The 21,336-nt window shown below is 36.5% G+C and overlaps 1 protein-coding gene across 5 annotated transcripts in view; it reads left to right on the top strand.

Annotated features, from left to right (window-relative positions):
* ZBTB25 (zinc finger and BTB domain containing 25) overlaps positions 1–19,658 on the top strand; it is a 37,985-nt gene extending 18,327 nt beyond the window's left edge. For 4 of the 5 annotated variants that reach the window (XM_069082367.1, XM_069082370.1, XM_069082369.1 and 1 more), the window contains exons 2-3: positions 10,474–10,653; positions 14,254–19,658. In XM_069082367.1, the coding sequence (XP_068938468.1) occupies positions 10,474–10,653; positions 14,254–15,391 (1,318 nt within the window). In that variant the 3' untranslated portion in view covers positions 15,392–19,658. The remainder of the gene's footprint in view (positions 1–10,473; positions 10,654–14,253) is intronic. The other variant, XM_069082368.1, reaches the window with a different exon arrangement.
* The last annotated feature ends 1,678 nt before the right edge of the window (positions 19,659–21,336 follow it).

The raw sequence follows: 21,336 nt of genomic DNA, 5'->3' as shown, positions 1-21,336 counted from the left end.
TATACTCAGGCACCAGCCACTTACATCTAGTGGAACCCAGGTCTTGGAGGCAGTTTCAGTACTTTTTTAGGAAAAAATTAACCCATCCTGTGTTATGATACTTTTTTCTGTGTGGTTCTACTCTTACTTGTGAAATTGTTCTCCTTGACTGGAATTACCTCTTGGGATTCTTTTAATTGTATTTCTTCATTGTCTTTTGGGTTTTCTTCTATTTATTCATATTTTCCCTGATTTGGCCCCTCTCCCTATATTTGAAATCTTCAGGTCCATATATTGGGGCTTTTATGGCTTCCCTCTTTCAGGCACTGCTAGCTTCTGGTCATCTTTTTGTGAAGTTCTGAATTGGAGAGAAGCACTTAACCTCTGTTTTTTATTATTATTCTCTTTTGTGTTCTAAAAATAATTTATTTTCCTAAAAAGATTTTGCCTTCTGGAGTGTAGGAGAGCTAGGCTTTTCTACAGACTTTCACATCATCATCTCATCCAGAAGCATGACATGAAGTGTTTTGTAGTCTTTATGGGGTGGGTTTGTGGGGTAAAGGCTAGAGGGTATTGTGCCTAGGTGCTGGCAATGTGAATCGAGGCCATTGGAAGAAGGAAGGCTTCTGTTGGGTCCGCATGGTCCAGTTCCTGAATAGAAGATGGTTCTTCTGGTCTCTTGAGAGGGTAGGGTGATGATAGGGTGGGAAAACCTGAAGAGGACCCTTGCAGCCCCTGGGCAGTCTCTTGACCAGGCAGATGGCTGTGACGGGGCCTCTGTTTAGCTTTTAAAAAACAATGTATTTTTATTTATATATTTTGTTTTTATGTTACCTAGATTTTTCCCCTGTATCACTTTATCTTCCCCTTTCCAGAGACCATCCTTTATAACAAATTTTTTTTTCAGAAAGAAGAGAAACATTCAGCAAAATTTATCAGCATATTGAAAAAAAAATATGACATTATATTAAATATTGAATATAATGTCATATTTTTTTCTCAATATGCTGATATTTAATATTTAACCTCCAAAGCACCCTATCTCTGTAAAGGAGTGAGAGAAGATAATATCTCTTATTTCCTCCGTAGGTCCTATTTAACTTCAACAAATTCAGTTATTGGTGGTTGTTTTTCCCGTGTTCCTTGTTGTAGTCATTATGTACATTGTTTTTCCTGCTCTGCTTGCTTTACTTTTTATCAGCTTATGTAAGTTATTACATGCTTCTCTGTGTCTATCCCAGTTATCATTTCTTACAGCACATTACTCAGTTACATTCACATTCCACAATTTGTTTAGCATTCCCCAGTCGATGGGAATCCACTTTGTTTCCCCTTCTTTTTTTTTTTTTTTAAAGCAATCAGGGTTAAGTAACTTGCTCAAGGTTACACGGCCAGTTATTTCTAGGTGTGGTGCTGAGTATCTGAGCCCGGATTTGATCCAGGTCATCCTGACACTGGAGCCAGTGCTCTTACTCGCTGAGCCACTTGGCCGCCCCTAAGCAATTGGGGTTAAGTAACTTGCTCAAGGTTACACGGCCAGGTGTTTCTGGGTGGGTGCTAAGTGTCTGAGCCCAGGATTCGATCTCCAGGTCTTCTCAACACTGGAGCCGGTGCTCTTACTCGCTGTGCTACCTGGCCGCCCCTTCCCCTTCTTTGTTACAGTAAAAAGTACTTCTATATTTTGTTGTATATGAAACCTTTCTTTTTTGTCAGTGACCTTGATGTATATGCTTAGCAGTGGAAGCTCTGGGTCAAAGTGAATGGGCATTAGTCACTTTATTATTACTGATGTTGTTTTTTCATTTGTTTCCAACTCTCCATGACCCCATTTGGGGTTTTCTTGGCAAATATACTGGAGGGGTTTGCCATTTCCTTCTCCAGCTCATTTCTATGAGAAAACTGAGGCCAACAGGGTTAAGTGACTTGCCGAGGGTCTTCCTGACTATAGACCTGGCACTCTACTGTACTGCCTAGCTGCCACTTAATAATAATTCTTAATAATTCCAAATTGCTTTCCAGAATGTTTGTACCAATTCAGAGCTCCACCAACAATGCTTGTCTTTCTACAGCTCCTCCAAACATTGACTTTTCCCATCTTTTGTCCTCTTTGCCAGTTTCCTCAGTGTGAAGTGAAACCTGAGACCTATTTGGATTTACTTTTCTCTTATTATTGCTAATTTGGAGTATTCTTCAGTCTGGTTATTCATAGGTTGCAATTCTTTTGGGGGGAACCATTTGTTTATATAATTTGACCATTTGTGTATTGAGGGATGGCTTTTGGTCTTACACATTTCTGTTAGTTGTCCATATATCTTGGATCTCAAACCCTTATAAGATATATTTAATACAAAGATCTTTTTCCCCATTCTACTACTTCCTTTCTTATCCTAAGTGGATTAATATTGTTTGTGCATAAGTTTTTAAATTTAATCTAATTAGAATGATTTATTTTTTCTTTTATAATTTTCCTCTTTTATTTTGTTAAGAATTCAACCTTGACCCATAGCTGTGAAAAGTATATGATTTAATTTTCTTCTAATTGTTTTATGGTATGATCTTTAACATTCACATTGTCTATCCATTTTGAATTTATTATAGTCTACTGTGTAGCTGTTGTATTATTCATTCTATTATTGCTCTGTTATTTCTTCCAGACTTCATTCTGGTTTTCCCCAAAGTTAACTTTTGAGAGTTCATTCTTAGGTAATTTATATTTTCAAGTTTATTGAATACTGGGTTATTGAATTAAATTATTTCTGACTCTCATACCAGATGGTTTTGATAATTGCTGCTTAATGACATAGTTTGAGTCTTGAAGAGACATTCTTCCTTTATTCCTACATTTTTTCATTATTTTCCTTCATATTCTAGATCAGGGCTTCTTAAACTTTTTCTACTTGTGAGCCTGTCAAATGCTGCTTAAACTATGGATCACAACCCCATGTGGGGGTTTAAGAAGCATTATTATAGTTTCTTCCAAATGAATTTTATTTCATCTAGTATTGTAAAGTATCTCCTTAGTATTTTCGTTGATATATCATTATATCTGTTGTACTAGTACTTTGGTAATAGTGTCATTTTTATTATATTGATATGCCCCAGCCATGAGCATTGAATAGCCTTCCAGCTATTTAAGTTGCTTTTTAATTTCTTTAACAAGAATTTTGTGCTTTGGTAAACTGACTCTAAAATATTTTATGTATATTTTAGTGCTTTTGAATGGGATTTACCTTCCTTTTATTGCCTCTTTGATTTTGTTACTAGTATATAGAAATGCTGTTGATTTTCATGAGTTTCTTTTGTAGCCCTCGACTTTGCTAAAGCTATTAACTGACTCAATTCCTATGCTGATTTTTCTTTTTCTTTTCCATTTTTCAAATGCTTTATTAACTTCTGATTTACATCATTCGTTTCCTCCAGATCTTGAGTTACAAATTTTCTCCCCGTTTTTCCCCTACCCACTGCCCCCAAATAGCAGTCCCACAGGATATCCCCTCCTCCAATCTACTCTCTCCCATATTTTCTCCCATACCCCTTTTGACTTTTCCAGTAGGGCATGGTGGATCTCTATGCCCCAGTGCCTGTATATCTTATTTCCCAATTACATGTAAAATAGTTTAATAATAGTGTATATATGTGTGTGTGTATAATATATATTTAAATATATATTTATATATTTAAATATATATATTTATATATATTTAAACATTTGATTTTAAAACTTTGAGTTCCAGATTCATTCCCTTCCTCCCTTTGTCACCCATTCTTACTGGGAAGATAAGCAGTTCAGTATAGGTTGTACATGTGTAGCTAATGCAAAACAATAACATAGTAGATATATTATAAAAGACTGACTATATTTCCCTCCCTCCCATCCCACCTCCCACTTGTTCTATTCTCTGCTTTGATCCCATCCCTTTTCAAAAGTGGGTGCTTCCAACTTCCCTCCCACCCAGCCTGCCCTCCCTTCCATCATCTCCCCTCTCATCCCCTTCCCCTTTACTCTCCTGTATGGTGAGATACCCTATTTAGTGTGTATTTCATTCCCTTCCCAAACCAAATTCAATGAGAATAAGGTTGACCCATTCCCTTTTGCCTTCCTATTCCTCCCCTCCATTGTAACCATTTTCCCTTGCGTCTTCTATATGAGATAGTTTACCCCATTCTGTCTCTCCCCATCTCCTCTCATTATATTCCTCTGTCACCTCTTAATTTTACCTTTTAAGTAACATCCCTTCCTATTAAATTGGTCCTGTGCCCTCTATGTATACCTGTAAATATATATACACACATTCACATATGTATTCATATGCCCATATATCCTCATATATAGACATATATATATACATATATATTTCTATTCCCTTCAACTATTTTCATACTGAGAAAAGTTTCATCAGTTACAATTATTGTTTTTCCATGTAGGAATGTTAATAGTTCAACTTTGATAAGTTCCTTATGATTTCTTTTCCCTGTTGACCTTCTCATGCTTCTCTTGCTTCTTGTATCTGTCAAATTTTCTATTCAACTCTGGTTTTTTTCCTCAAGAATACTTGAAAGTCCTCTATTCCACTGAATGACCATATTTTCCCCTGAAACATGAGACTCGGTTTTGCTGGGTAGGTGATTCTTGGTTTTAATCCCAGCTCCTCTGCCCTCCAGAATATCATATTCCAAGCCCTTCGATCCCTCAGTGTAGAAGCTGCCAGATCCTGGGTTATCTTGATTGTGTTTCCACAATATTCAAATTATTTCTTCCTGGCTGCTTGTAATATTCTCTCCTTGATCTGGGAATTCCAGAACCTGGCTATAATATTACTAGGAGTTTTCTTTTTGGGATCTTTTTCAGGAGGTGATTGGTGGATTCTTTCAACCTCTATTTTGCCCTCTGGTGCTAAAACATCAGGGCAGCTTTCTTTGAGACCTTCCTGGAGGATGATTTCTAGGTTCTTACTTTGATCATAGCTTTCAGGTAGTCAAATAATTTTTAAATTATCACTCCTGGATCTATTTTCCAGGTCAGTGGTTTTTCGCATGAGATATTTCACATTGCCTTCTATTCTTTCATTTGTTTGGATCTGTTTAACAGCATCTTGTTTTGTCTTAAAGTCATTAGCTTCCATTTGCTCCAATCTAATTCTGAAGCACTGATTCTCCTCAGTGAGCTTTTGAGATTCTTTTTCCATCTGGCAAATTAGACTTTTTAAGGCATTCTTCTCTTCATTGCCTTTTTGAGTCTCTTTTGCCAATTGAGTTAGTCTATTTTTTAAGGTGTGATTTTCCTCAGTCAGGCTGTTGGCTCTCATTTCGTAATTTTCTTGCATTGTTCTCATTTCTCTTCCCAATTTTTCCTCCACTTCTCTTATCTGCTTCTTAAGGTCCTCTATGGCCTGTGACCAGCTTGTATTTTCCTTTGAAGCTTTGGATGCAGGAGTTCTGACTTTACTGTCTTCCTCCTGTTCCATGCTTTGATCCTTTTTGTCCCCAAAATAGGAGTCTAATGTTGGAATCTTCTGTCTGCTTCGTTTCCTTTGCCTGGTCATGTCACCCCTCAGTCACTTGACCCCAGGGCTTTTTGCCATAGTAGGACTCTGCCACCAGACAGGGAAGTTGTCGTCCCAAACGCTGGGGTTTTCTCAGCTGCCAGAGGTATTAGATGGGTGCCCTCTCTGAGGCCTCCACCAGCTCTGGCAAGCTGGACACACGCCCCAGGACCTTCACCCTAGACTGCAATCCAGATCCAAGCACGTTAAAGCAAGAGCAATTACGGTAATCCCCTCAGACTGGTCACTTGGTCCCCCTACACTCTGCAGGCCAGGAGCTGAAGCTGCCATGTGGTGCTGGCTGGCTGTGCTGGGCATCTCAGCGGCTTCTCGCCCCGGGGGCAAAAGCTGAAGCACTCCCACTTAATGGGTCCCAAAGTCCAGACTGCACTGACCTCTCACTTTGTCCTTCGCATCTATGTATTGATAATTCTGGAAAAGGCCACAGCTGCTGCTGATCTGGAGTCCCTCTGGCCGATGGCTGGTCAGACCCACCCTGGGACTAAAACCTCCGGCTCTCTGGGGCGTGGGCTGGGCTCCTAGAGCACTGCGCTGACCGATTCCAGCCGACCTGCTGGGCTGTCCTCAGCAGGAGATTAGCTTCTCTGTGTCATTTTGTGGGGTCTGCAGCTCCAAAGATTTTTACATTGATTGGGGAAGGTGGAAGCCAGAGCCCCTCGGAGGTTGTGCTTCTACTCTGCCATCTTGACTCCGCCCCTGGAACTCATCCTATGCTGATTTTTCTAGGATTTTCTAAGTAAACAATTATGTTAAGAGTAAATAGAGATAGTTTTCTTGCCTCTTTGTTTATTTTAATATCTTTAGTTTTGTTCTTTTATCTTATTACTCTTGCTAGCATTTCTAGAAGGATATCAAATAATAGCATAGAAAGGGTCCATTCTTGCTTCGCTCCTCTGTTTATTAGAAATCCTTCTAACATATCTCCACTGCATATAATGCTTGCTTTTGGTTTTAGATACTTAAAAAAAATCATATTTTTAAAAAAGCTTTCACTGTACCTATATTTTGTAAGATTTTTTTTGTTTTTTTTGTTTTGTTTTGAATATGAATGTGTTGTATTTTATTAAGGCTTTTCCCAAATCCATTGAGATAATCATGTGATTTTGGATATTCTTTTTGACTAATCAACTTCGATGCAACTCTATAGTCTCTTTTTCTCCCATTCCTCTCCACCTCTTCCTTCTTGTTTTTAACCTCTCTATAGTGTTAGCATTTTATTTACTGATTTCTTTTTCTTTTATTTGGTTATCTAATTCTTCCCCTTTTTTACTCATTTCAATTACATGGTTTTTTCAAAATCCCCTCCCCTTCAACTTATTTTGTTTATTAGTTTTTCCTTTTCTGAACCTTTTACTAAGAAAGATTTGTATACCTTCTTCTTTTCATAATGATCTTCTCTTTATGCCTATTCTGAACTTTTATTCTTTGGTTTATGATCTATATATTTATTCCTTATTCTTCTTATTTTCCTTATGGAATTAAAGCTTTTGAAGTACCAAATTTGAGCTTCTATTCTAACCAATTTCTGTTAATGTCTTCATAGATTGTTCTTGCTTTCATCATCCCTTTCTATGTTGTGCATCACTCTTAGTAGTATCAATTTATGAGAAAAGTGATGAGGATAGAAGCATTGCCCCATAGTAGAAATTACTGTGTCTAAATCTTGCTGTATACTTTTACCTCCTTCCTTTTCTATTATTGTCCTCCCCATTTGTCAAGTAGTCAGTGTCCTTCCACCCTTCCAGATGGTATGATTCCTTCTTTTCTGAGGAAGAATGTTGTCCCTGGAGATGCAATACTCTTTCAGATTAAACCCATTGTAGGTTTCCCTCTTTCATTATAGTGTTCTTCAGTAGGACTCCTTTCTCTGTTGGATTGAGATATCTGCCCTTTTCATTCTCCCTTTAAAAGTTTTCCCTTTTGATACTTCTTCCACTCTCCTTTTTTTTGGGGGGGGGGGGAGGAGGCAAGGCAATTGGGGTTAAGTGACTTGCCTGAGGTCATGCAGCTAGTAAGTGTTATCAAGTGTTTGACACGGGATTTGAACTCAGGTCCTTCTGCCTCCAGGACCAGTGCTCTGTTCACTGCACCACCTAACTGTCGTCTCTCACTCACCTTTACCCTTCTTGTTCAGACACTACAAGAGTTAGAACTTCCTTTTGTTATTTACTCATAGACTTGATTAGTGTATATCACACATTCTCCTCTATCCTCTACCTCTCTTCTCTTCATTTATATGCCCTACCATTCTGGAATTTAGTCCCACAGAATATATTGATTCTGTGGGAGGGTTTCTGGGGTTTATTTACCGTTTGATGTTTAAGGCCTGCTCCTCTATCATTACTTCTATTTCCTTAAATTCTGCTTTTATCTTTAGCCTCCTGCATACTTAAGAAAATCTCTTAAAAGTCTTGCTGTTTAATTTTTTTAAACCAGTAAGTCAGTCTTTTTCTTTCTGTACTTTGTCTTTCTTTGGTGTTGTATTTGTTTACCTCTTATGTTTCTGTTTAGAATGTTTGCAAGTCAAATAAATATTAAGATTTTTTCATTGATGGTTAGCCTCAGATTTGCATGGGATATGCTATTTTGAGTTGCATCTTGAGTTCTTTTACTTCTTGGAATATATTTTTGTATAATGTATAGTGCTGTATTATTTAAATTTCCTTTCCTTTACATTTCAGATCTTTTGCCCAGTTGCTTACAGGATGTGTTGTTTGTCGTCATTGGAATTGTTAAGCTTAGTCAGAGGGTTTTGTCTTAGAGTTTGAAACATAAATTTTTTCTAGAAGCGATCAATGGATTCTTTCATTTGATGCTTTGTTTTTTTGCATTCAGAAATTCTGGGTAGTTTTCTTGCAATATTTTCTGCATTATGATGTTTATCTTTTTCCATTTTGCAATGTTCTTTTAGGAGACCTGTGATCCTTAGGTTGTCTCTGTGCATCATCTTTGAAAATTAGTGTCTTTTGCTCATATGGAGATCATATTTTGTTTTAGCATTATTGCTTCTTGCTTGTCTTCTTCATAATTGACCTTTATCTCAGTATATTTGTATTCCATATCTATTGTTCTCTCTTTTATCTTGGGAGAGACTCAGTTTTTCTGTTCTGTTAATTATTCCTTCTGTGTAGGCCATAAATTCTGACATTTATTCCCTTCTAACTTCTCTTATGGTTTCCATTCATCTTTTGAACAATTCTGGAATATCTTGTTGTGGTTCCATGCTCCCTTGGGATTTCAAGGGGCACTGTTTCATCAAGCATTAATTCAGTTTATATATATATATGTATATATATATATAAATGTAATATAATATATATAAATATATATAATATATATATATTTCTTTGAGAAGTTTGTAATCTTTTTGAGGTTTTAGTCTGAATGCTTCCTTCTAATTTTAGTATTGTTCTTGTTGATCTGTCTCTTTGTTTTCCAAATTCCTAATGGAATTTTCTTCTTCTGGGAATTTTTGATGACTTTAGCCTTTTTCCCTTATATTTTCCTTTCACTTACTTTCTGACTCTTCTCCCTTTGATGGTCAGAATACTAGAATGCACAGCCTTCTCCCATATAGTTGGGCTAAAGTTAATGTCTGCTTCCTGGCAGAATATATTCAGTAAGAGAAGAATATCTTTAGAAGTTCTCAAGCCCAGTCCTATGACTGGCTTTGTGAGGCCTTGTGGCAGCTGGTGAGGAAGTACTGCTAAAATTGCCTTAAGGATTCTCTAGTGGTCATCTTACTTTCTTCTCCTGTGAATTCAGCTGTAATTACTCTACCTCTAGTGTATAATTCCTACTTTGGATTTTTTTTTGGCCGGGGTGGCGGGGGGTGGAGATTACTGAGAGAAGATGGAGAAAATGTTTAGTCTTATTGATCATATGACTTGAAAGTCCTACTTGCATCAGATAGCTGTTTATTATGTGTATTTATTTTACTTTTCCAGGTATAGTACACATTGCTCTCCATGATGCTATGCTGTATGTTTCTGCCAAACCAGTCTTCTTGCTATTCTCCATTAACTACATTCCATTTCCTTTCTATATTCCTTTGCACTGGCTATTCCTCATGCCTGAAAATATACCCCTTCCAACCTCCTATAGGAAACCTACCTTGAATCCTCTAGTTGTTAGTAACCTGTTCTCTCCAAAATTATTTTGGATTATACATATATATTCATATATATGTATATATATTTATATAGTATGTCTATGTATATACACCCTATATATGTGTATGTGTGTGTGTTTTCTTTTTTACCTTTCCAAGTTGTGTGTATCCCTCTCTCAAATATAATGTAAGCTCCTTGAGTGAAGGGAAATGTTTCATTTTTTAAATCTGCTTTGTACATACTAGGTACTTAATAAATGCTTATTAAATGAATGAATCTTTAATTTACTTTAAATGGAATAAGTATGATTTTAATTAAATGGAAATAGTAACCAGATCTTGGCTTGAGCCTCTTAAAGAACAGGGATTAATCTGGTCTCTGTAGCATGAATTATAGTTTTCCACAGTGCCATGTGAAATTTTTTAATAAATGTGTTTGGATGAGATGATGGGGGTGAAATGAGATAGAGAAGAGTTTATTTTTCAGGGTGGGAAGAAGAGGTATGTAGGAAGAGGCCAGTGGAAAGACTGATAATTTAGACCTCTTTTATGAAAATGTAATTTTAATGAAGGCAGCTTGAATTTCATGTTAATATTAACATTTTAAAATAAGTTTGTATTGGAAAAATTTTTACATTGCCCCCTTGTGATATGGTTACCAGTATTGAGCAGTTTTTAAGGTTTCCAGTTTTGGAGAAAAATGTTTTTACACTTTGCTCTGTTCCTTGTAATCTCTGCAGGGGAAATAAACTGAGTTGTGTGAAGATGCAACTGACTTTGTTAAGCACACATGTACATGTCATCCTTTCTTTCCCTCAGAGCCACCATGGATACTGCTGGCCATAGCCTTGTCCTCCTGCAGCAGTTGAATATGCAGAGGGAATTTGGTTTTCTCTGTGATTGCACAGTTGCCATTGGAGATGTTTACTTCAAAGCTCATCGAGCCGTGCTTGCTGCTTTTTCTAACTACTTCAAAATGATATTTATTCACCAGACTAGGTAAGGTTATAAACATTTATGTATTTATTTGCTAGTTAATATTTTTTGGTTTTTTTTTTAAAAACACACTTCCTTTAAGCCCTGTACAGCCATAGGACCTTCCCTTTATAGCAAAGGACAAGTTAAAGGCAATAAGCCATCACAGCAAATGCATCTGATAGTCTGTGCCATATTTTCTACCTTTAGTCTACCACTTCTCTACCAAGAGGAGGAAAGTGTGTATCACCATACATATTCTTCAGGTAAGGATACATTTTTTGTAAATCAGAACACTTATTAATATTAGAAATCATTAGAATTCTACCATAGTACTATACCTTATGATGTGAACCTTGATGTGGGACTGCCTCAGTTAATAAAATTATATTATCTTTTTAAAGAAGCATCTTTTTGTTATATCAGTAACTGAAACTTGACTCCTTCATTCCCCATTTGGGTCTAATATAGACATGCCTTTTGAATTCTACTACATAATTAATTATGTTATATAATATGGTTCCATTATAATAGTTATGGTAACACCTTGAATTCAAATGAAAACTTTTAAAAGGAGTGTAAAGTCCTTCTATATGCTATCTCATGTTCTTCTAACATCTCTTTTAGGTGGTAGGTGTATATTAGTTCTCTCATCAGTAAAATGTGAAGAATGACTCCCAAAGAAAACAAGTAACTCATATAGCAGTAATTGGTCACAACTAAGTTTTGCTTTAGAGTCAAAGTTTTGCATACGTGTACACACACAGCTAGGTGGTGTAGTGGGTAGAGCACTGAACTTGGAGTCAGGAGGACCTGAGTTCAAATCCAGCCTCAGATACTACACACACAGAAAGATACTCCAATATCTTTGCCAGGAAAACACCAAATGGGGTCACAAATAGTCAGACACAACTGAAATGACTGAACAGCAACAATAAATGTGTATACACACAGACACACAGAGAACCATATATAATCTGCATACATATTCCTCCAAAGGATACAATTTAATTTTAAGATACATTGAAAGATGGAGGAAGGAGGAAAGTTCTTATAAAATCCAGTGTTGAAAGTCTGGATCCAAGCCTCTGACATATACTGGCTGTGTGACCCTGGATAAGTCATTTAACTATCTATTTAAGTTCATCCCAGTTTGGTAGTGGCCTGGATTATTTTAAAGAGTAAAGAAAACTTGGATGAAATTGAGAATTAATTTCACAGTATCAGTGTTTCTGGGAGATAAAACCATATGCTCATAGAGTTAGACTACAAAGGATAACAGAGGTCATCTAGTCTAACTCCCTCATCTATGTGCTTCTAGACACAGAAGGGGAAGTAACTTGTTGAGGATCGCACAGGTAGTAAATGGCAGAGCCAAGATTTGAAGCCAGGTCATCTGAGTCCAAATCCAGTGCTCTTCCTTCTCATTGTATGCTGAATCCTTGTTAGCTCTTTTTATCAGTGTCTAGCATAGAAAATACCTTTTTCACTTTAGAAGTAGGACCTTCAAGGGGGCAGCTAGGTTGCACAGTGAATAGAGCACTGGCCCTGGAGTCAGGAGGACCAGAGTTCAAATCCAGCCTCAGACACTTGACACACAAGCTGTGTAACCTTGGACAGGTCACTTAACCCTAGTTGCCTTGCCTTCCCCCCTCAAAAAAAAAAGTAAGACCTTCAGATCAGCCTCCTGGGAGAGATTTTTATTTTCTCAGGATTTTTTTTATTCTTCATCATGAAATCATACTTTATCACATTGGATATCAGATGTACCTTTGATGATTGGTCCTTAAAAAAAAAATCTGACCTTGTTTATAGTCCATAGGTGTCCTTTTTTAAAATTTATTTTTATTCTGAATTCAGACACCAAATGAAATGAACTTTTCCATATCCATGTTGTTTCAAAAGTCTTAGTGTAGCTTTAAATCTTAATAGCTTATATTAGAACAGAAAAAGATAATATTATATGTGTGTGTAATTATAACCTGACTGTTTCATATTATATATATGATATATATCCATATATCCAGATACATATATGTGTGTATACATACATACATACATATATATATATATATATATATATAGAGAGAGAGAGAGAGAGAGAGAGAGAGAGAGAGAGAGAGAGACGGAGAGAGAGAGAAAGACAGAGAGAGAGAGAGATCTGGTAACTTTCAAAGCTGTCCTGCTTATCTGGCTTTCTTTCTGGTATTCATTTTGTTTTTCTCTCCATTTTTTAAAATCCTAGGAAAGTTTTTAAGATTCTTGAAATATGGTGAGTTTTTTTTGTATAACTAGCAAATCTTAGTTAACAGAAATTAAGTGGTGTAAAAGATATTATCCTGGAAATGTGTGTTTGCCATCAGAAATGAGGGTGGGTCAGTCACATAATAATAGGGAGAGCTCATAGATGGATAGCTTAGTTCTGTACTAGTATCTACAAAATGTTAGAAAGAGAAGGGATTTCACTGTATTGGGTCGATAGAGCTCCTTTGGAGGATTTATGGCAGCCCTGTGCACCATATGGCCCACCAAAGGATTTCGAATGGCCAGCAAAAAATGTAGAGGATGTAAAAGAAGCCTATACGAGATCCTGACCATGGGCTACTTTGGAGGGCTATAAGCAGCCTGCAGGCTCTATGTTGTCCAGGCCTGATTTATGAGAAGATATAGATTCTCATAGGAGCAGGTATGAATGGGTCATAAGTTGTACTAATTGAGGGAGTACCCACATCAATGAAATCAGTAGCTCCATTGAATAAAGGAACTCTTATAACTGGCATAAAAACTACTCTCAGCAGACCATTTTGATGGGTGTGGGCCAAAGAAAGTCCACTGCTGGCATCATGCCTTGGCCAGCAATCCCTTTCCTTTACTGTTAACATTTCATTAGGGGATGGGAGTGGACAGCTCCCCACAGTTTTTAGGTATTTCACTAATTTCTTTCTATTACTTGAATGCTAAATTTACCTACAAAGATTAGGTGTTTTGTGGGGGTTTTGTACATTTATTTGTTCAACAAATGGTTTACTTTATATCTTAGTGGGGTGTTTGTATAAGTAAGGGATAGGGTGCTGACCCCCTAGAGTCAGGAAACCAGGATCCAAACCTTTGAACTGTACTGGCTGTGTGACCACATGTAAGTCGCTTCACCAGTCCAGTGCCCCACAGAAATATAGATGCCGAGCAGTTTCTGGATCTTTATTAGTAAAGAGAGTTTTTTCCCTGGAAATAACCTATACCAGTGCAATCATAAGTCAGATCACATACATGCATATGTATACATATCATCATCATCATCACAGGTAGATAATTTAGAGACAGAAATAAGTCCAGTAAAATAATTATTAACATTTTCCATTTTCCATCTGTATACTACCTTCTAATTTTGAATTTTTAGAAACAGAACCATGACAAAAAATAAATGAAGAATTGCTAGTGGACCTGAAAGTGATAAATATAAATTCAGGTTACTCTATCCAAGGAGATCCTCAACTCTGGTATGATTACAAAGAAGTACCTTCAGCTTAACATTGTATCATTTTGTCAAAGTAACTTTGTTAAACATGGGGCAGAACAGTTGTCTACTTTGACAAATTTAATTTTGTGTTTTCTTCTTTTAAACAGTGAATGCATAAAAATCCAACCAACTGACATCCAGCCTGATATATTCAGCTATTTATTGCACATTATGTACACTGGGAAAGGGCCAAAGCAAACTGTGGATCATGGCCGTTTGGAAGAAGGGATTAGATTTCTTCATGCAGACTACCTTTCTCACATTGCCACAGAAATGAACCAAGTATTTTCTCCAGAGACTGTGCAGTCTTCAAATTTATATGGGATTCAGATCTCAACCACACAAAAAACCACAACCAAGGAAGGACTGGAGATGAAAGAAAACCCTTCCAATAGCAATGGAAACAGAAGCGTTGCCCAGGGTGACCACCCACAGTTACAGCTCTCTCTTGCTATTGGGCTAGATGATGGCACTCCGGACCAGCAGATATCTCATGCTTCTTCCCAGTCAATGGAGGAACTCCAGAAACCTCCAGTGTCTATCAAGCAAGAGAGGTGCGACCCTGAATCTGTTGTCTCTCAGAGCCACCCCTCACCCTCTTCAGAGGTAACAGGCCCAACTTTTACTGAAAATGGCATCAAAATTCACTTGTGCCATTACTGTGGGGAACGCTTTGATTCACGTAGTAACTTACGAGAGCATCTCCACACCCATGTGTCTGGGTCTCTTCCTTTTGGTGTCCCAGCCTCCATCCTGGAAAGTAATGACCTTGGTGAAGTACATCCAATCAGTGAAAACAGTGAGGCTCTCAGTGAGTGCCACCGGCTCAACACCTTCCTTGTCAAAGAAAATGAGCAGCAGCCTGACCACCCAAATCGGGGCAGCATGGAACCGTTACAGATCAGTCAGCTGTCTCTGATCTCCAAAGACACAGAACCGGTGGAATTAAACTGTAACTTTTCTTTCTCGAGAAAAAGAAAAATCAACTGTACAATCTGTGGTCATAAGTTTCTCCGGAAGAGCCAGTTGCTGGAACACATGTACACACATAAAGGTAAACCTTATAAATATAACCGGTGTCGAGGTTTTGGTAATACAGTGGCCCAGAGATTTCAGCCATATTGTAACAGCTGGTCTGAGGGCTCTCTGAAAAGTTCTAGTTTGTCTCAAGGCCACTTAGATTCATCGTGTACTTTAGAGTCTGATCTCACGCAAGAAAATGTGGACACCATCCTAGTAGAGTAGCTATTTCCCCCCTGAAACAGCATCATTAGCTTTGAAAACAAGGGGGAAAATTATATAATAATTTTTATTTTCAATTCCAACCTCCTAGCCCCCTTTCAGTATTACTGGTTTGTTTACTTTGTCATCCAAGATTTCAAAAGCCAACAGATTTCATTTCCAAAGTGGTAACATTAATTTAAAATCAGCATTGCCCTTGATAACAATACAACAATGAAATGACTAATTTAAAGGCAAACTTTCCATTAATTAGCTGGATAATTCTTTAGAAAGCATCTAAAATAGTCAAATGGAATTCAGGAATTTGAAATTGATCATTTAAGTTATTCCAGAACGTAGAGTTTTAAAAATTGTCCTATGGAGTTTGAAGTAGATCAATTATGTTATAAAAGGGTATTTCAGAGCCTAACTATTCGTTAATATCTCACATAAATCACCAACTCTACAAAGAAGATTCTATAATGTTTTCATTATATAGAAAATAAGTAATTGTTAAATAAACATGCTAAATACAAAGTACCAGAATTGGGTACTGAAGCATAACTTTCATTAGTTATGAGTATGGTTTTTAAGTTCCTTTTTAAAACTCCCAATCCCTAAAACATAATGATATGAATTAGAAAGATTAAAGCATAATAAATGTAGAGCCATCTTCCCTTAGTCTCAAGAAGTCACCCACACAACAAAGATAATTTTTTAAAATAGTTTTTTTAGTTTGCTATTTATCTTGTCCCAACATTAAAGAACTAAAGTCAGTATTCCATGACCATGTCTAAAACCTAAAACCTTCCCATTCATAAGTTTAATGTGACTCCCATTTCTAATAGTACTCTTCCTAAGACTAAGACAAAACTAAAATTGTCAGAAGGAATGATTCATTTTGCTACTTTCACTAGTCTTGTAGACTTCAGTTATTAGAATGCCAAAGGAGTTTAGTTAACTTATTTTTTATGTTTTTAAAATATGTTAAAACACTCAGAATTCCAAAACAACCAATGGTGGTTGTAGTGATTTGTGATTAAGACTGAAATATAAGAAAATAATAGATTCGTTTAAGCTTCTTTATTGCATAGTGTTGTTCCCTGAGTGTACCATGACACTTGCCTACCTTTCAGTAAGGAGTCAGTTGAGAAGACTATTTCAGCTAGTACTGATAAAGATGATTTTTCAGGGAAAGCATTTAAGTTTAAGGGAATAAGCTTTTTCCAGATGCTGATTAAAAGAAGGCAAGGGTCCACTGAGCTTTTTAGTTTCAGGGTTGGTACATAGGGAACCACAGCCCAGTGTCTCTTGCTGGAGAGTTGTGATAAGATTGCTGTTTGGGGTATTAAAGTTTATTAATCTTTAACTTTATTCTTTTATTTCAGTCAGGCCTCAGGCCACAACTGGCCACATTTAGTCACAAGTGTATTCATAATTTATTTTAAAATAATTCATACTTTAAATTAAAATGTAATTGTTTCCCTTTAAGAATATGTAATTTTCCTGTTTTTTCACTTTATTTCTTTAATTCTTCCCCCTATCATTGATATAAGTCACTGAATAGGAAGTAGATAGTTAAACAATGAAATTAGTTATATCCATCTTAGGTGTTATTGGGCATAGAGCCAGGGAAAAGAAGAATGAAGTTATAGGAGGAGGGCTGCCAGACATCCTAGCCTTGCCCCCAAGCAATCTCAGATTGAAGAATATTGATTTAAAGAAGTTCATTTTGATTTGTTTGGATGGTTTTGAGAAAAATATTGGTTGGCTAAAATGCAAAATAAGTCTATATGTATAGTCTTTCCTTAATCCTCATGCTATCTCTCTGTTTTAGGAAGTGGAAAAGCACTACTAACTCCATTTTACAGAAAAAACCCCAATACCTGAATCCCAGAGGTCAAGTGGTGGTGGTGTGGGGAACTGAACCCAACCTTCATTTGTTCATTTATTCATACATACACACATACATACTACATACATGCATTCATTTGTTTAGCAAACTTTTGTTAAAGCACCTTTTGTGTGCTTCACACAATGTTCTAAGTCTAGTGTTATAATAGACACAAAGACTGGCAAAGAAAGATGTTTTTAAAAACAATCAGTGAAATAATTTGGGACTTCATTTTGTCTTCTTCCACATAGGAGTGCAGCATCAACCTACTTCACAGGGATGTAGTGTAAATCAATTCAGTAGTGAGTTTAGAGTTCTTCAGAATACATATGCTATATAAATAAACTGGGTTTTTTTTTAAAGCAATCAGGGTTAAGTAACTTGCTCAAGGTTACACGGCCAGTTATTTCTGGGTGTGGTGCTAAGTATCTGAGCCCAGATTTGATCCCCAGGTCATCCCTACACTGGAGCCGGTGCTCTTACTCACTGAGCCACCTGGCTGCCCCTAAACTGGGTTTTTTTGGCCTATAATTCATCAGTATGGGAAATTCCACTGAATTCAGATCAGTGACTTGTCTGTGACTTACTTAGAACCTTTGGGGGTTGCCCATGGTCATGGACAATAAGCATCAGAGTCTGGGCTTGAACCTGGATCTGCCTAACCCCGAGGCTTTCTGACTATCCATTCTGCCACTTTGGCAATAAGCATTACCACATTATTAAACAAATACAATGCACAGATGTCATTTATGAATCATCTTTAGAAATCTCCCGTCACTTTCCAGACCTTAAATATAGTGGGTTCCTTGTCTTGCATTTACCATCTGCTAATTCAGATGTGACAGCTGTGGACCCAAGCAGATTCCAGAAAAGTTCTGTACTTTTCAGAGATGTTGGTTATGATGTAATGGCATTTTAAAAAAAAATCAGATAGACTGTGTCTGATGGTTGTTAGGGATTTTGTCAGTATTTAGAGAAAGTTAATTTCTTCTGCCTTACAAGGAGACCAAGAACTTTCTGATTTATAATTGGCCAGATTATTATTTCTTGCTCTGATCTTGTTTTCCTATCCTTAAAAATTATAAGAGATAAGCCTACTTCACAGGTGTTATGAGAATTAATGTATAAAACTGTCAAATTGCTCAGTCTTGCTAGTCCCACATGCAGGAGAACTTTGCTGTTCCTTTCCTCTGTTCTTTAGCTAAACATGGAATTTCATTATTTCAACCCTTAGAAACATGAAAATTCTCTAGCTTGTTAAAGCTTCCTCTTATGAGGCATCAAAGTTGAGGAATGAATCCCTAAAATCTGAGACTTGGGATATGATATATGAATGTGAACTTTAAATGTGTTCTAGTATCACTAAAAATCAGCTAATTTCTTCTTCATACCTTGGAAGACACATTGAACAGTAACAGAAAAGCCCTTTGCTTTCTAGGTAATACAAACAAAAAAGGAAAAAAAGGATAATGAAACATATCATCAGTTCATGTTCTTTTTTATCCATGCTATTGGAAGCAAGACCTCAAACAAGGTTAAAGGAAATATAGTAGTCTTAGGATGGTACAATTTCAGTATAAAAAAGCCTTTTTGCTTAGGCAAGTTCTTGATGTTGAAACTGAAGACTTGAGTGTCATTTTAGGTAGTAATTTAGGTGAAAATACAGTCTGCGTGAAGAGTACAAAAAGCCCCACCTAGTTTAGTCTTTTGTCTTTATATGTTTTAAACTGTAAATGTAGCTGTATAGTATTTTCTTATGGCCATTGACTTTACAATTCTTCATACCAAAATCCATAAATGATTATTCTGTGATATAAATCTATGTTTGTACAGTTGGACTTTAGGGGGAAATTGTAGTGAGGTTATCAACCTTTCTCCCCAAACCACCTCTCCCAAGATTTAATCTTTTAAGTACCAGAAAAGCCAAGCCTATGATGTTTCAAAGCAAGGAGGAGCCAATCCATTGTGCTTTACTTGGTATGTGTCTATGATGAACCTTGTACACCTAGGCTAATGCTTATCCAGCTACATTTCTTTCCTATTACTGACTCATCTCTGTTGTATGCCTGCTGTTTTGTCAGGTAGATAAAAATATGCGCTGGAGGCATTTTTAAAAATACTTGGATTACAAAACTTGCATAGTTAAAAAAAAAAATAAAGCCCCCATAAGAGAGCTTTCAAGGGATAGGTAACACATAGAACAGAGAGCAGACCAATGCCAATAATAAATACACTGTATTATTGCATGACAAAGTTATGCAGTTCAATTTATGATGAATTTAAAATGTTTAGAATACCTGTTCCTTTAAAAATAAAACTCATCTTTTAATTGGAATGGAAGCTATTGCATTTTCATGTGTTTTATCAAGAAAAAATAAATTTGTGTGACAATTTACAGTACTGTTTGATTGTTTGTTTCCTTAAGCGTTTGATTTGTGAAACATGTTTGAAAAACATATGGATTGTGATAAACCACTAAAATTGTTTTTTATTTTTAAAATATTCAGCTTATTTAAGTATATGTTGATGTGAAGAAGTGAAAAAAATTGGGCAGGTGGTCTATTTGCATTTACTCACTGACACTTTACATTTCAGCTCTGAAACTGAAGTTGCTGGGCTCTCACAGGTAACCTCCATCTTTCATATGATTTGATAAATATTTGTAATCCCAGTACAGACAGAGTTGTGGTTTTTAAAAAGAATACCTCACAACCCACATGGAGTTTTATGAGATCAGCTTTTTATTCTCAGAATAGCTCTCTCTTCTACTATCCTTGGTTGATTCCCCCAGTCACTTGGCTGATGTATAATTTGGGATTGTAAACTAAATCTTTAATAAAACAGGCATACCTTAGAAACATTGTGGCTTCTGAATATTGCAACAAAGTGAGTCACAAATTTTTTTGGTTTTCTAGTGCATATAAAAGTTATGTTTATACTATACTGTAGTCTTTGAAGTATGCAACAGTATTATATCTAAAAAAAGTACATAGCATAATTTAAAAATACTTCATTGCTAAAAAATGCTAACCATCATTTGAGCCTTCAGCGAGTCATAATCTTTTTGCTGGTGGGGTGTCTTGTCTTGGTGTTGATGGCTGCTGACAGATCAGGGTGGTGGTTGCTGAAGGTTGGGGTGGCTGTGGCAGTTAAGATAAGACAACAGTGAAGTTTGCAGCATTGATTGATTCTTCCTTCTTTCGAGAAAGATTTCTCTTTGGCATGTGATGCTGTTTGATAGCATTTGAACTTTTTTCAAAATTGGAGTCAGTCCTCCCAAAACCTTGCTGCTTCTTTATCAACTAAATGTAATATTCTTCAGTATTATTGTGTCATAGGGAATAGGGAAGCCCAAGGAGAGGGAGGGAAATGGGGGAACGGCGGATGGGAATTATCAGAATACAAACAACATTTATTGATTGTTTGCTGTCTCATATGGACATGATTCATGGCATCCCAAAACAATTACAATAGTAACATCAAAGATCTGTGATATAATTAATAATGAAAAACTTTGAAATATTGTGAGAATTACCAAAATGTGACACAGAGACACAATATGGGCACATACTGTGTCAAGAATGGTGCCCATAGACTTACTCCATGTAGGATTGCCTCAAACTCTGTCAGTTTGTAAAAAACACATTAACTGCAAAGCACAGTAAATTGAAGTACAAAAATGAGGTTTGCCAACATTAATAAACCAGATGAAATGGAGAAGGTACATATTAAGAAATACAATTTAATAAAGAAATGTAGTTAATGTTGAAGCCAAATACAAATGTGTTTGGCAAACTGTTTTAGACCAAGGTTACAGAAGAAAAAACCGAGTTAATGTATTTTAGATTTATTTTATCATGTGGGATCATGTTTATTTAAAGCAAAACTAAAAACCTTTTACTTAGTTCTGTTTAAAGAATTAATTTTTAGTTTATAGCAGTGTTGTAGAGCAAATGCTGCATTGGAAGAGGGTGTTTCTTACCAGGAGTTCCCGATATCAATGAAATTTCAGGTTCTCTCCAAAAAAAATACAAAGTAATTTGTGTGTGTTTGTGTTGGTGGGGATCATGGGGAA

This window comes from Petaurus breviceps, unplaced genomic scaffold, assembly GCF_028583685.1.
Source record: "Petaurus breviceps papuanus isolate PSGF00001 unplaced genomic scaffold, PetGlider_PUasm1.0 164, whole genome shotgun sequence".
Taxonomy (NCBI): Eukaryota; Metazoa; Chordata; class Mammalia; order Diprotodontia; family Petauridae; genus Petaurus; species Petaurus breviceps.
Note: the sequence above shows the minus strand (reverse complement) of the source record. Positions and strands in the feature narration are given on the sequence as shown.